Source organism: Thunnus thynnus, chromosome 11 (genome assembly GCF_963924715.1).
Source record: "Thunnus thynnus chromosome 11, fThuThy2.1, whole genome shotgun sequence".
Taxonomy (NCBI): Eukaryota; Metazoa; Chordata; class Actinopteri; order Scombriformes; family Scombridae; genus Thunnus; species Thunnus thynnus.
The window spans coordinates 11,323,600-11,337,428 of record NC_089527.1 but is presented as its reverse complement, the minus strand read 5'-3'; the positions used below and the strand labels follow the sequence as shown (position 1 = coordinate 11,337,428).

The window sequence follows — 13,829 nt, the reverse complement described above, 5'->3', positions numbered from 1 at the left end:
ACCATCACAACAGGGCCATAAGTCGCTAGCCAGACTCTTCTCTTCTGTAGTTCCCCAGTGGTGGAATGAGTTACCAAATTCCATTCGATCTGCAGAGTCCCTCTTGATCTTTAAGAAAAAGCTAAAGAAACCAGCTATTTTGCGAACACCTCTGTACCTGATGGACTTATTATCTGCTTCTATGCACTTCATGGCAATCCATCTGATAGTTGTCATGTCACTAAAGACCAAAACTGCCTCATGATGGTACTAGAGGAAAAGTCAGGGGTTCACCGAAGGCAGTAGGATTCATCCACTGGGACCATAAATGTGTGTATAAAATTTCCTAGCCATCCATTCAGTAGTTGTGATGTTTCAGTCTGGACCAAAGTGGTGGACCGGTTGACCGAGAGACCAGCATTGCCATCAATAGAGTCATGCAGCTAAATATGGTTTCCACAGCCCTTTGGTCCTAAATCTAATATTGAGAGCATTCTTGAAACAATTTTATGAAATTCTTGCTTCAAAACACTTATACTCATCAGTTGACTGTCCCGGTGTGATTGTGTGAAATTATATCAGTTTGGACCAGTGTGAAATTAAATAAATGTGTTTGACAGAACATGCCCGTATACAAAGTGATGGAGTTTAGGAATGCTGAGAGAAAACATTAGGAGTATATTTAAAAAGGGAGACACGTGGGGCACGGGTTATGCTGTGAGATCAAGTTATATCACAAGTACTAAATCTCTGCTCCACCCTTGACAGTCTTCTCTTTCTCTAATACAAATATCATACTGTATATTTCACCATTGTCATTCTTCTCTTCTTTCTACTATAAAATAATTTGTAGAAGAAAAGATCTATTATAAGTTCAATGTAATGAGATGTGACAGCTCCTAGTCCTGTATCTATCAAGGCATTCTAAGATGAGACAGTCAGGAAATAAACAACTTGCGGGACTCCAATAAATCACAAAGCTGTTGAGGTCAACTTGGCATCAGGGGAAGGGAAGCAGGATGGTTAGAGAGACTACGCTTAAACCAGTGAACCCTGGTTCCAGCTCCTGTGTTGGCGGGCGTTGGGTCTGCTGAAGTGTCTTTGAGCATGACACTGAGTTTCTGGCTCTCAGAGTTGTTGTGAATGCATGTTGCGCAATACAGTTGCCAGCACTGAGTATTTTGAAAAGTTTCTCATTTGGTGTGTTCGATGAAACTTCAACTTTTGAGAGTCAGCTGCTGAATATCAATTTTTTCAGGCAAAATCCATCTAGACACATTGTTTATCTTTTATTTTCAGGCAAAATATCTTGTGAGTGAAATGCAATATACAGTACTGTACAATGTGAAAGTATTAAAACATTGAAGCTTATAGTCATTTAGTGTCTCTCAGTGACTCTGGCTGACACCACAGTGGTGAAATACAGTGCTGGACACATATAAGAGTATGAACCATACACATATTGTACAACATGTATCTTCTGTATGTAGGCTGATGATGGCCATCTGGTTAGGGGCTGTGCAGTGTCTCCTCCCAGCAGGCAACTAAAGCTGTGAGCCAAGACCCCAGGCCCAACACCCTGCCGGACTTTGAAATCAGATCTTTATTGTCCATAAAGCCTCAGCCAAGTATGAAGAATCAGCCCTCCCTAACAAAACACACTCATCCAGCAGAGAGAGAAATTGGGGGAGAGTGAGAGACAGACAAAGAGATGGAGAGAGGAATTGGGGGGGTGGAAATACAGAGTAAGGTGACTGAGAGATAGATGTGAAGAGAGAACAGACAGTACAAAGCATAGTGTAATTGTCATGCTCATGCTCACAACTATGCTGCAGTTATTTATAGGCCATCGGGAGATAACTCAATTTTCATGACTTTCTAATTTTGTTGTGGTTGGTCCCACTTCACCTGTCAATAGAGAGCTCTCTATGGAGTTAAGTGTTCTCTGCTAAAATATCACATGTTCTGTTTTAGCCGCTGCACGCTCATTATTCACCTGTGTGTCGTGTTTTGGTCGCATATGAAGTGAGAAAAGGAAGGCAGTGGAGACAGAAGTAAAGAAAGCAAAAGACTGTAACAGGATAAAATAATAATCTAGGTTTGAAATAAAGTTTATATGCAATGATATGGAGAGGAGATTTTTTTTGTATAGTATAATATTACCTTCACTTGCTGTAACTTACCATAGTGTGATATTTTTGGAGATTTTTTGGGAAAGAAGACTTATTTTTGCCAAGCTTACATAAATTCAGCTCCGCATTGTTTCTGTAATGCAATATACAACGAAAGAATCCTGGACACACCTGGAGGAATAGCAGATACTGCATGCATCACTTCTGAAGAGTTGTGAAACTAGAAAACAATAGGGTGGATTCAGAAAGGCCTGATCACAAGATAACCAGAGGCTGATTTTCCATGGCAGGGCCAAGCCTGTCCTAAACGGATTATGAGAGAAAAAAAAAGTCCAAAAGACCAAAACTGCACAGACAAATCAATGAGCTACTGGTGACAAGATACAAGAAGTATATATAAATATATTATTTGGAAGGTTGTGTGGCTCAGTGCTAGAGGAGGAGATGTTTGAATAGAATTAGGCCTCTCTCAAAAAGTTGAATTATGAGGTTTGCTAGACACCACTTGTTGAATAAATCACATAATCTTCATTACATTAATGCAACAATCTTACAAATCCAATATTGCAATTTCTCATCGATTTGCACAACCAAAACTACAATTACATGGGAAATCAAATCTCTATTGTCATATAGCCCAACCCTACCTGGAACCCCAGTAAGCCTGGAACATATTGAGGATCTAATGATAGAGAATGTCATATGTTTTACACAAAGCCCTCTGAGAGAGAGGGATTTGGGATTAAGGACAAAATTACTTTACATCAAAAGAACTGTTTGGTGTTTCACTCATTATCTAGCTAACTTTATAACACAGTAATATTACAGCATGAGACTTGGCCTCTGGGTTTTAAAATTAACTCAAAAATGTCTGTTTTGTTCAGGAAAATCCACTGAGATCCACACTCTGTCCAAATTAGATACCATCTTCACAATTAATTTAATTAAGCACGCAGTTTGAAAATGTCGGTCTTATGTTGCTTTTGTGTCATGTGGAAGTCACAGAATTAATAAGTGACCTCCACAACAAGCTGCTAGGACACATCTAGCAGACACGTAGCAATATTAGCATTCACTTGGAGTTATGTTTATGCTGACCTGACAAACAGTGAGTCTGATATTCACCCAAATATTTATACATTTACATTTATAACTTTGTTCAGTGACGCCTGAGAAATATTTGTGTCTTCAGCTGCTAGATGCTCTGCTATGTTCACAAGCTAATCACTAACTTTGTGTGTTGGCAATTTGGTTCTTTGCAGATAGTTTACAGCGAGTTTATCAGAACAACTGGAAACAAGGTTGATGAGATCTGTGAGACTGAACCAAAACAGTAAAGTCTTAGCACCAAAATAATGTGCTAAAAGATGCAAAAGAAGTTCTGCAAAGTTACTACTGAGATTAAAACCACAGATGTGACATGACCTGTTTTTAAGGTGTTGTTGCTATGTTGGTTATACTGACTGCTTTGCTATCTTTTTCTTGTAAGAATCATGTGTAGTGTGTCTTTTTGTTTTGGTTATCATAAGACAATTTTCCACCCTGGTCAACAGCAAACATATATTCTATTCTATTCCTCTCTTGGTAGAGTTCAGGGGAACTGCAGATAGTTATTTGTCGGTTTGTCACTACAAGAGACCTCCCTAACATTATATATAGTAATTAGATCCATTTGTAATATAGAATATTGATTAGTGCAGCTTTATTATTTGAGGTAACATCCAACTGGTAATCACAAAGGTTAATTTTGTGTTTTCTACAAGTCTAGAATGCCAGTAAATAATACAGCAGGGTGTGGAAAGCATATTTACACGGATCTCTCACATCAGCGATAGTAAATTACTCAGGGTAACTGAACCCAAATGTAATGCTGATCAGGCACATTACTCTGCCTGTCAAACAGCAGGAGACAATCATCATCTTGATATGCACACTTGCAAGTTATAAACATGAAAATCATCACGTTCCATCTGACATGGTGGAAATGCTGCGTTAAGCATAAACTCTTTGCAATGAAATATAGCTCAAGTTATTAGGGGGAAACTCTTTCTATTGGATAAACTCAGAGGAACATTCTGCAACAAACACCTAATTTTTCAAAGCGGTGGAAGATTATATTATTTGATAGACCTCTTTCAAATTCTATATGGCTCTGTCTATCAGAGAGGAACGTCCATTTAAAAGACTGAGATAGATCTGGGTGAAGTGAAATAACGAATGATGAAAATGACTCACCAAAGTGTACAGGCCAGCTTCACCAAGCAGGAAAAGGGGCTGTCTCACAAATTTGCAAATGATTTTGCTTATTACTGTGCATCTGATTAGCTGACAGGCTAGTGAATCACTTAATCCTCTCTGGAGTTTAAAGAGCAATCTGCCTTTTTTCAACATTGTAGAGGGAGTCATAATCAGTGGCATGTGCACACCAGTGTGGATACATTTATATGTGAAAGGGTTTTGTTCAAATCTGTATTTTCAGATCCTTTGCTTTCGCTAGCCATTCACACTGAAATGCTGAAATCTAAATGTGAAAACTGTTAAATTTTGTCCTCTTCGCCCCTTTTGACAAGTGTGGTTTCAATGGACAGACTGACATTCACAGCCAGTTACAATAGCTACCTGATTCTCTGAGTGAAGTAGTCTATCAGCTCCGACTCCCTCTATGATTACGTTGTGTAGCGGTTTTCTCATTGACACCATTCCACTTCTATTGTCAGACGAGTGCATGAGTTTAGAGGAGAGACGAGGTGTCATAAATGCTACTGACCTCAGCAGTGAGATCTGTGATCATTGTCATTCAACAGAAACAGACAAACACAGCATGTCAGTCTCAACACTTTGTATTTGTGTTATTAGCAAACACAAAATCAAACCATCACAGATAAAGCTGAAGCCATATTTATAAAGGGTTGACAAGCTGTCAGTCATCAGCAAATTTGAAAAATGTGAGGGCCATTTATTAGTGCCAAAAAGGAGAAAAAAGCAATAGTGCAGAAAAGGTCTGTGGGCTGATTTGGAATGTGTTCCAATGGATAAATGAATGTTGGGAAAATTGCATCAGAAAGTTATGGTGTGCTTTGGTCAGCAACAGTGCAAAGTATACTGTACATGATTTAAATCATGCAAAAACTCTAGTGTGTTTTACATGGATTTGTTTCAAGTTGTTTCAACCTCTCCATATGGCCTGACACACAAAATGATGGAAAAGTCTGAATAAATACATGAAACCTACCGCAGGTTGACTATCTGACTCCATATTTTACTGAGGTTGACCGGGCAAAAAATTACAGTGGAGAGTTGTTGTTGTGTCTCTTTTTTTTAATTTTTGGGACTATAATCAGGGTTAAAATATGGTTAGTAATAACTGACTGAAGGTATATTATTAATGAGGGTTATGTGGAATGGAACAGAGGCCCTCATGAAAGACAGCGGTGCTTGACAGGGTGAGTTTGCCTTGTGTTACACTTGTGATTGATTGCATCACTGCAGTGGAACGAAGGTGGGTGTCAGGGCTTTTATGGGCGACCACAGTACAGTGGTGTTGAATTTCAATGGATATGCCCTTGGCCAGATAAGTGAATACTACCCAGTCACTACACACACACACATACACATACACACACACACACACACACACATTCAGTAATTCAATTCAATAAATTCCTATTTCCTATTGAGAGAAATAATTAAACTTTGGACACTTATGTGTACAAAAGCCTGGTGTGAAACAACAGGACACCTACAGTACACCATTGTCTATTTTTTTTTTTTTTAAAGAAAAGAAACGAAAATAATGTGAATTTTTCAACATCCAAAGAAACACACGACCAACCTACACACCCACCTATATGGTTTCACAAAGTGCCAGTCCCCGATAGGCTGTTGGCACAAATATCAGAAAGGTACTACCACACCTGTGGTGACATCACCTCATTCCATAGACTCTGATTTCTGGTCAACCGTAAACACACATTTACATTATGGCAAGGCTCTGAGTATGCGTGTGTGTGTGTTTACCCCGTTTCTGTTCTCAGCCGCGTCCTCCTAAACCTAATTGCAGTTTCTTTCTCTCTCTCTCTCTCTCTCTCCCTCTCTCTCTCTGACTGACAGCGAGGATTTCGCTTCGCCCGGAGCGACGTCACACCAAGGTGGGAGAAGACGAGCGCATTTTTCCTCACTTTGGATGTTTTCATCCAAAGAAAACACCCCCGACAGACTGTGGCACAGACGCCTCTACCTGCAGCCGGTGCGCACCGAAAATTACTTCACCGAGTTCATCAGTGCGTCAGTTCAGAGCGCGTAGAGAACAACCAGCATCCAGCGGCACCAAAAACGTTTTTATTTATAAGTTTCCGTCGTCATCATCACCGGACAGGCAGCAGTGCTCTTCATATTCGTCTTTAATATCATTTCATTGTTTCAAATCTCTCTTAGCGTGGCGAGTGTGTCCACCAGAGCAACCTCTAAGCGCTGTTTTTGCGGTTACAGACGACTTTATTGCTTTGAGTCATTTCTGGTTCTCTCAACACGGTCTGACGAGGCTCTTTAGCATGTAATGTGCTGCGACTAATGGAGCAGAACGACAATGAAGAGGTTAACCACACCTTTGAAAGCGGACATCTCTTCAGCAACCTCTTGACCAACTTTGTTGCGCATTAAGATGCGCCCGACAGAAGAGGAGTTGGATGATGAACTTTTTGCGCTCTCGTTGACAGACAGTTTCCAGTAAGCTTTTTGCTGAGTCGTACCGTCAGAAACCAAGGACCTCTTATGTATTTAAGAAAAAATCAAACTCTGTGTTGGCTGAGCTTGTCAGTGTAAAATTTTCTGGGGAATCTCCTTGAGGATTTGCGGCGTTCACCATGACGGTTCGTCTATCTCGGATCCAACTAGCCCTGTTTTTTATCTTGCTCTGTCCGGTCAATATCATCGGACTCTGGTGGTAAGTGCTCTGTATTAACCACGTGTTGAATGTTTCTGTGTCTCGTGTCAACCTGGGATTTAAATGACCTCGCCCGACTTAGTTTTATTTGATTTCTGCGCACAGACGCGGGGCGTAATCGTGTCTTCTATATTTATCCACAGCACCATCACTCAGCATTGGCTTACCGGTGTTGTGGCTTTTCACCTAAATACTCACATTGTCTTCGGGTTGGTTCCAGGGCTATCTTGGGAGCCTGCGTTTGGTTTGGAGTCTGGTTCAAAAACGAATATGACCATCATAACTGTAAACGTGCACTGCAATCAAGGCTGCAATAACTACATTATGTAACACAATATGGATAATCTATAAAAATGGACCAACTAAGCAGAAAAATTAGTAATGACACAAACAAACAACAAAATTGCCTGTTGCTTACATGTTGAAAGTGTTCAAAAATACTGTAAAACATGATCTGAACATTATGTTTTTCTATAGTAATGAATTAAAGCTTGTATATACTTTAAAAGTCTGAAACTAATTTATGATTCCCTGCAAACTGCTTGACTTGAGATTGCCCATGTTAGCCAGGGTAATGCTCAGGGTGAAGGAGTTCATAAAGCGGCATCTTTTTTTTTTTTTGTTTTGTTTTGGGGGTAGCCTAAGGTGCTCAGAGAATAACAGGCTGAAGTAGGACAGAAGAGAAAGAGGCAAAGAAACAGGGAGGTGAGAGAGCTGTCTGCTGTTCATTGCCTGCAGTATAGAGGAGAGAGGGAGATTGGTGGAGGTGGTGTTGATGGTGTGTGTGTGTGTGTGTGTGTGTGTGTGTGTGTGTGTGTGTGTAGGGGGGTTTCAGAGTCAGGAATGTCAGGTGGCCCTCTGGGCGCAGTGGATATGTCATCATAAAACAATCCATATAGGCTCAACTCCACAAGGTGTGTGACAGTCGGACAGACAGACAGCCCCTGCAGATCTGCTGATAACATATTTTCTATCCATGTGGGTCTCTTTCTGTGAACTGCTTTCGTTTTCTCGTGTGGTGTATTTCATTAGACAACATCCAATGTTTCTGTCTTCATCTCTCTCACTTGCTCTCCCTCTCACACACACATACACACACTTCTGCAAAGCAGCAGCGTTTGAATGTGAAGCTTTGTGATTTTTTTTTTTCCTCAAGCGAATCCTCCCACTGTTCATTCACAGCTCAGTCAAGGTCAATGTGGGTTGTAGTGTCACAGAGGCTGTGTAAGTCTACTGTCTGTCCTTGTATGACTGGCAGCTTTAGAGGACGCGTCTCCCCAACTTTGCCATTATTCTGCTCCTTCAGACGTGATCGCTGTAGAGGTTGAGGTAAACTACAAAACTTGTACTCCTTGGAATTATTTCACAAGTAATCTGTGGATTTATTACTATGACTAAGAATGATATTCACAGGAAAAATGAATAGTTCCCATCAGTTTCTACATAAGAACATAAAATGAAATTCTATAAAGGCCCATCATAAAATTTTTTTGTCCGTGGAGTAACTCATGGAAACATCTGTGGCCACTGACATTTTGTGATTAAAATTACTGACTAACTCAAACATAAGTATTAAAAACTGTGATGCTGTTAATGCCATATTACTGGTACAATAATGCTACTAATGGTAAAGCTTTTCAAGCCATATACCTTTCCCAAAATCTTGATTTAGGAGACATGAATACTTTCCATCAGTTTCTCTATAATTTATAGGACATGGAGTGGAGGAAAACATGTTAAACTTTGTTAAATTTCTAATTTGATGTAAGGACCTCTCCTCATGTAAATGCAGGGTTAACAATGTGTACTGATGGACCAGCAGGATTGGACAATGTCAAATTAAAGCAATGTTTGGGCAACATGGCATCACAGTAAGTACTGATAACAACCTTTAAGTGAAGGATATGGGTTCAATCCCTCCTGTCAACATCAGTCTGCTCCATTCACACTGAAATGCTTAAAGAGTCACATTTCCTCTTTATCATCTTTTTTTTAACTAAAAAAAAAAAGAGTGCTTCTGCTGAGTCTCAGCTGTTTAAACATCTGGTCTGTTCCCCCGTGGCTCTTCGTCATAATCTTTACCAACCCTTTACCAAACCTGTCTCCAAGAAACTCATGAATTTATATACAAGTAAATTGCAACAGCAAATACTTTTTGAAGGAAATATAATGCCGCCCAAATTACGTTTTCTGTCAACATGAGTAAACATTTCTTGGAGACAGGGTGTGTATCTGTAACCACCGCTTCAGCTTATTATAAAATAATTACTGAGACCATATAACTGTGACAACTCAGGAGAATTTATTTAGGGTCTGGTAGGAGTTTACTACCTATATCCAGTTATTTGTATGAATTTCTGGACTGAAGCAGAAGCTATCCTTATTATACTTATAATAATAATCACAGAGTACCTTTATCCTACTTCCTCACATAGCTTATAGACATGAAATTTAAGGAAGCTTACACTTCAATTAAAATGAAATGGATAGGTATGTATGTAAAATAAATGTAACCTTAGTTTGGTAACAAATCAGTATCTTCAAATTATTGTCTTAATAACATTAACACTTACAGGTTCAACCTGAAATGTATTGTGTTACCCTTAAACTTAAGGAGTCCTTTCTGAGTCCATGTGCTAGTAGTTCAATTGAAAAAATAAGGTGTCTCTTTTAGTGGGAATCCAAAGGGAGAATTGTCTTTAACTGGGGAATGAAATGCTAAAAGTTGTCCAGGAGGTTGTGCAGCAGCAGCCGTCAGTTCCTCTCCAATACCCGCAGGGCCCAAGCAGTCCCTCTTCATCCGATGTCTACCTCAAAGCTAACGGGAGAATATCACATAAGCAGGTGACTTGAGGCTAGTGAGTTCAGAGTGGGCAGCTGGCGCTCACAGGCTTACTCTGCCACAGCTACACTTGAGCCCTTTTCAGCTCAATAATAAACAGTACTGTGCTCTAGGTTTAGTACACAATACAAACTATAACTCACTGTATATTAAATGCAAAATACACATTATTCCCTAAAATAAGGAGTAAAACTAGGCCATCTAGAGCAACAAATTCCTTTGACATTTAGCTTAAAACAACACAGTGTTTCTCCTGTAATTGTACAGGCCTGGCGATCAAATTTTTTTTTAATGCACAAAACAACGCCAAATATCCATTAATTCGGAAATCAATAACGTTTGGAAGCCTCTGTGCAGCGCTCCGAAACGTGAGTCAACCTCTGTGTCATTGCCTGGGAAACTCTTTGTCACGTAGCTCCTTTAAGGAATAGGGCAGTGTGTAATGTGTGTGTGTAGCGAGTGTGAGAGAGTGAGTGACCGAAAAGTGACAGTGAATGCGAGCGGAGTAGAGGAAAAGGTTAGCAGTAAATTGTCAGTCTGGTAGTAAATGTACAATAGAGGCTACAGTGTGTCAGTTAATAAATGCTGCAGCTTCTCATGACCAAGGAAAGAAAAGTCCCAACTGTTGTTTCCCCATCTGCTGGAAAAGTGAAGGGGGTTAGCCCTGAAGTTAGCAACAGTGGGTTAGCCTTAGTTGACCATGATCACTTAAGGTGGACTGATCTTTAAGGTGAACCAGCTATTCTCATTTTAGTGTCAATCTCAGCTGTTCCTAAACAGAACGGAGAAATGTGTAGCTGCTGACTCTCTCCGCCGCCACAGCAGGCAACCTAGTAAAAAAACATTGCAGCGTAAATGTGCGTTTACATTCTGGACACCAGAAGAAGTAGACTTGTCCACCTAACATGGTAGCTAATTAGCGATTAGCTTAACTTGCAATTAGCTGTGTGATCAGCTACATTGATTAAACCTGAATGATCACAGAATGGGTTAGAAGCAACAAAAAGTAGTTATTTTGTCTGAGCAGGCATCATTTTGAACAGCTTGTTTTTCCTATTTTTTCCGCTTTTGAGAAGCTCCGGTATCAGGTGTGAAAAATGCCTGTATGGTGTGGATGTAGGGCCAAAACAGAAAGAAAAAGAAAAATATTTTCAGTATGGACATACTTTAAGTCACTTTTAGCCAGAGAGATGGTCATGGTCTGCAGCGGGACTGTGCTGTGACTCAGCTGTGGGTGGAAGACAACGTTCCAACAGGGGCCAGAAATTTATTACACTGCAAAAACTTGGTTTATTTGGCAAGATCCTGTCACGTACCTGGGCTGAATTCAATTCAAAATGAGTTACAAAATTGCTGACATAAGGAGATAATATATACATTTAGGGGTCGTTGTGCTATTATTAGCATAAGCAGAGTTATTAATATATGGTGTGGTCAGCTGCAAGGAAAGGAAAGAGAGCACCTAACAAGGACCTAAACACAGGTGATAAATACAAAAGACACTCTGTATGTCAAAATTCATTCTGTGTTGGTTGCCCGTTTCTGTACTGTTGTCAGCCGTCTCTTGACAGTGCATACAGGACATTTATTTTAAATTAAGCTGTAGTGGATTAAGGGAATCAACACTATGAAACCAGCTACTTCCTTTTCATCCCTACTGACATATGTTGTCATCTTCTTTCACTCACTCACTCACTTGTTCGCTGGCTCTCTCTCACACACACACACACGCACACACACACACACACACACTGGCAGACTGTAGTGCAGCTAGGGTGAAACCACACCTGTGGGTTGTTCCCCCGTCTGCCCGGACAATGATGCTCTCTGTTGAAAGCTGCTGGACATACCATCGTACATTTCTTTTTCTCCGTCTCATGCTCACTCCTCTTCAATGTCTCTATCTGTCTTTGGCCATACTTGTCTTTTGAAGGGAAAATGCCTATCATATAGATATGTTGTCGCTGACGGAAGAGCGAGAGCTACTGTGAGAGGAAGAGAGTTGAGAGAGATGAAATGTTGGGAGATAGCTATGCTTTCAGAGCCTCTACTGATTAGAGCGCTCTAATCATTTGGCCTGAGAGCAGAGACTCAGAGGAGTGAGGAATGTCTTTGCTCTCTTATACTGGTTTTGACTGCGATGCTTAGCAGGGCCAACTTTGTTCCATATGTGTGTGTGTGTGCGTGTGCGTGTGTGTGTCAAAGCCACGGTTTGGCGGACAGCCCGCCTGGAGTGTGCCACAGGCCCACAGGTGCACACACACTGCGTTTGTGTGTGTGTGTTTATGTGTGTGTCAGTCCAAATTCATCTCTAACCAGTGGATCCTGCTTAATCTGTTTAGCATGCACTCAAAGATGTACAAATGCACTAATTCAGTCATACATTTACGGTAACACACACTCACACACACACACACACACTCTACACTCAGAGCTGCCATCATCACTAGAAGAGAGTTTCATTGTAACAGATCTTATCTTGTCCCCTCCACTCCTGGTCTGAAAAGCTAGATGTCTAATCAGGACCAGAGAGATGGGTACAGATAAAGATTAAATGACGATGTGGGTTTGGCATCAGGTCGTGAACTGAATTGTGTATTTATGTGTGTGTGTGTGTGTGTGTGTGTGTGTGTGTGGGCAAGTGTGTGTCTGTGCTTGTCTGTAAGCACTGCAAGCACTGCAAGCATGCGTTTTTATACTCCACTATGTTCCAGTGCCAGACATACACAGGGCATAAGGCAAAAAAATGGTCCAAGAAATCTGAAAATACCCCTGTACTTTGACGAACAGGGGGCAAAAACAGTCCTCAAGGTTTTTGGAGTTGGCAGAAGACAGCTAGAAATGTAAATGCCAGCTAACGTAGCCGTAACGCAGCATTGTCGGGTTTGATTCCTTGCAGTTCCTACATAAAGTAGAGCTTTTGAGTTCTGTGTTCCTGTTATTTCTAACTGTTAATATAATGAATCTGAACTTTTCAAGGTTTTCTGATCTGCTCTCCTTTGTCACGGTGCCTGTGTTGGTGAGCAAGCAATATTTTGACAATTTTGTAGAAATAGAAATGGTTTCTGCTTCAAATTTGACAAATCAATCACTTCTGACAGAAACACCAGAGAGTCCATCAGAAAACTTTTTTGTCCTTGGAGTAACATCTGTGGCCACTGACATTTTGTTGTTAAAATTACTGATGCTGTATATTGTCATCAATGTCACATTATTGGCACAATAACTAAATAATATAATAGCTAGGTGGAATCCCCTGCATTACAGTAATCAGATGCACCACAATGTAACTGTATTTTTCAAGCCTTAAATACTGCATTTGTCTTTACCAATATGTGGATTTATCCTACACAATCTATAAAAATAAAGTATTTATATTTTAATTTACAGACATTCATGCCACTTTAATTAGTGACAGACATCACTGAAAAAGGCAGTAGTAGCTAGCATCCTTAAAGTTAAAGTAACTAACATACCACAGCTTTCCAAAGGCTGCTTCCTAACATTACTAATTGATTTATGTTGAAAATAATATAAAATTAATTATTAAAAGAAAAGTGATAGTGTTAGGAACCCCTGATTATTTGCTATAAGTTAACAGAGCTATCCCATTACCAGTACTTCACTTAGCTCCATGTGCTGCATGATGTAGGCTACCACTCTGTCACACTCAGAGGTTCTCTTTAGATGGAAAAGCACCAGTTTTCCTATCAACTAGATTTATTCTGCTTTCTATATTCCAAAGCTAAAGCTGAGCCCTGGAAATCACAGAGTATATCAACTGTACACTCCTTCCTGAATAAATCCATTCTTGAAGAAATTGTATCTTTGGTCTGTCAGTGCCTTTGGGTGTGCCACAGTAACAAGTTGTTAAAACCAAACAAACGTTGGATGTTTTTCTTATGTGAAATTGCTTTGGTGGTGTTGGTTTCCT

The 13,829-nt window shown here is 40.1% G+C and overlaps 1 protein-coding gene across 1 annotated transcript in view; it reads left to right on the top strand.

Annotated features, from left to right (window-relative positions):
- The first annotated feature begins 1,314 nt into the window (after nt 1-1,314).
- wnt6b (wingless-type MMTV integration site family, member 6b) overlaps nt 1,315-13,829 on the top strand; it is a 35,120-nt gene continuing 22,605 nt past the window's right edge. The window contains exon 1 of the mRNA XM_067603166.1: nt 1,315-7,053. Coding sequence (XP_067459267.1) covers nt 6,974-7,053 — 80 coding nt within the window. The 5' untranslated portion in view covers nt 1,315-6,973. The remainder of the gene's footprint in view (nt 7,054-13,829) is intronic.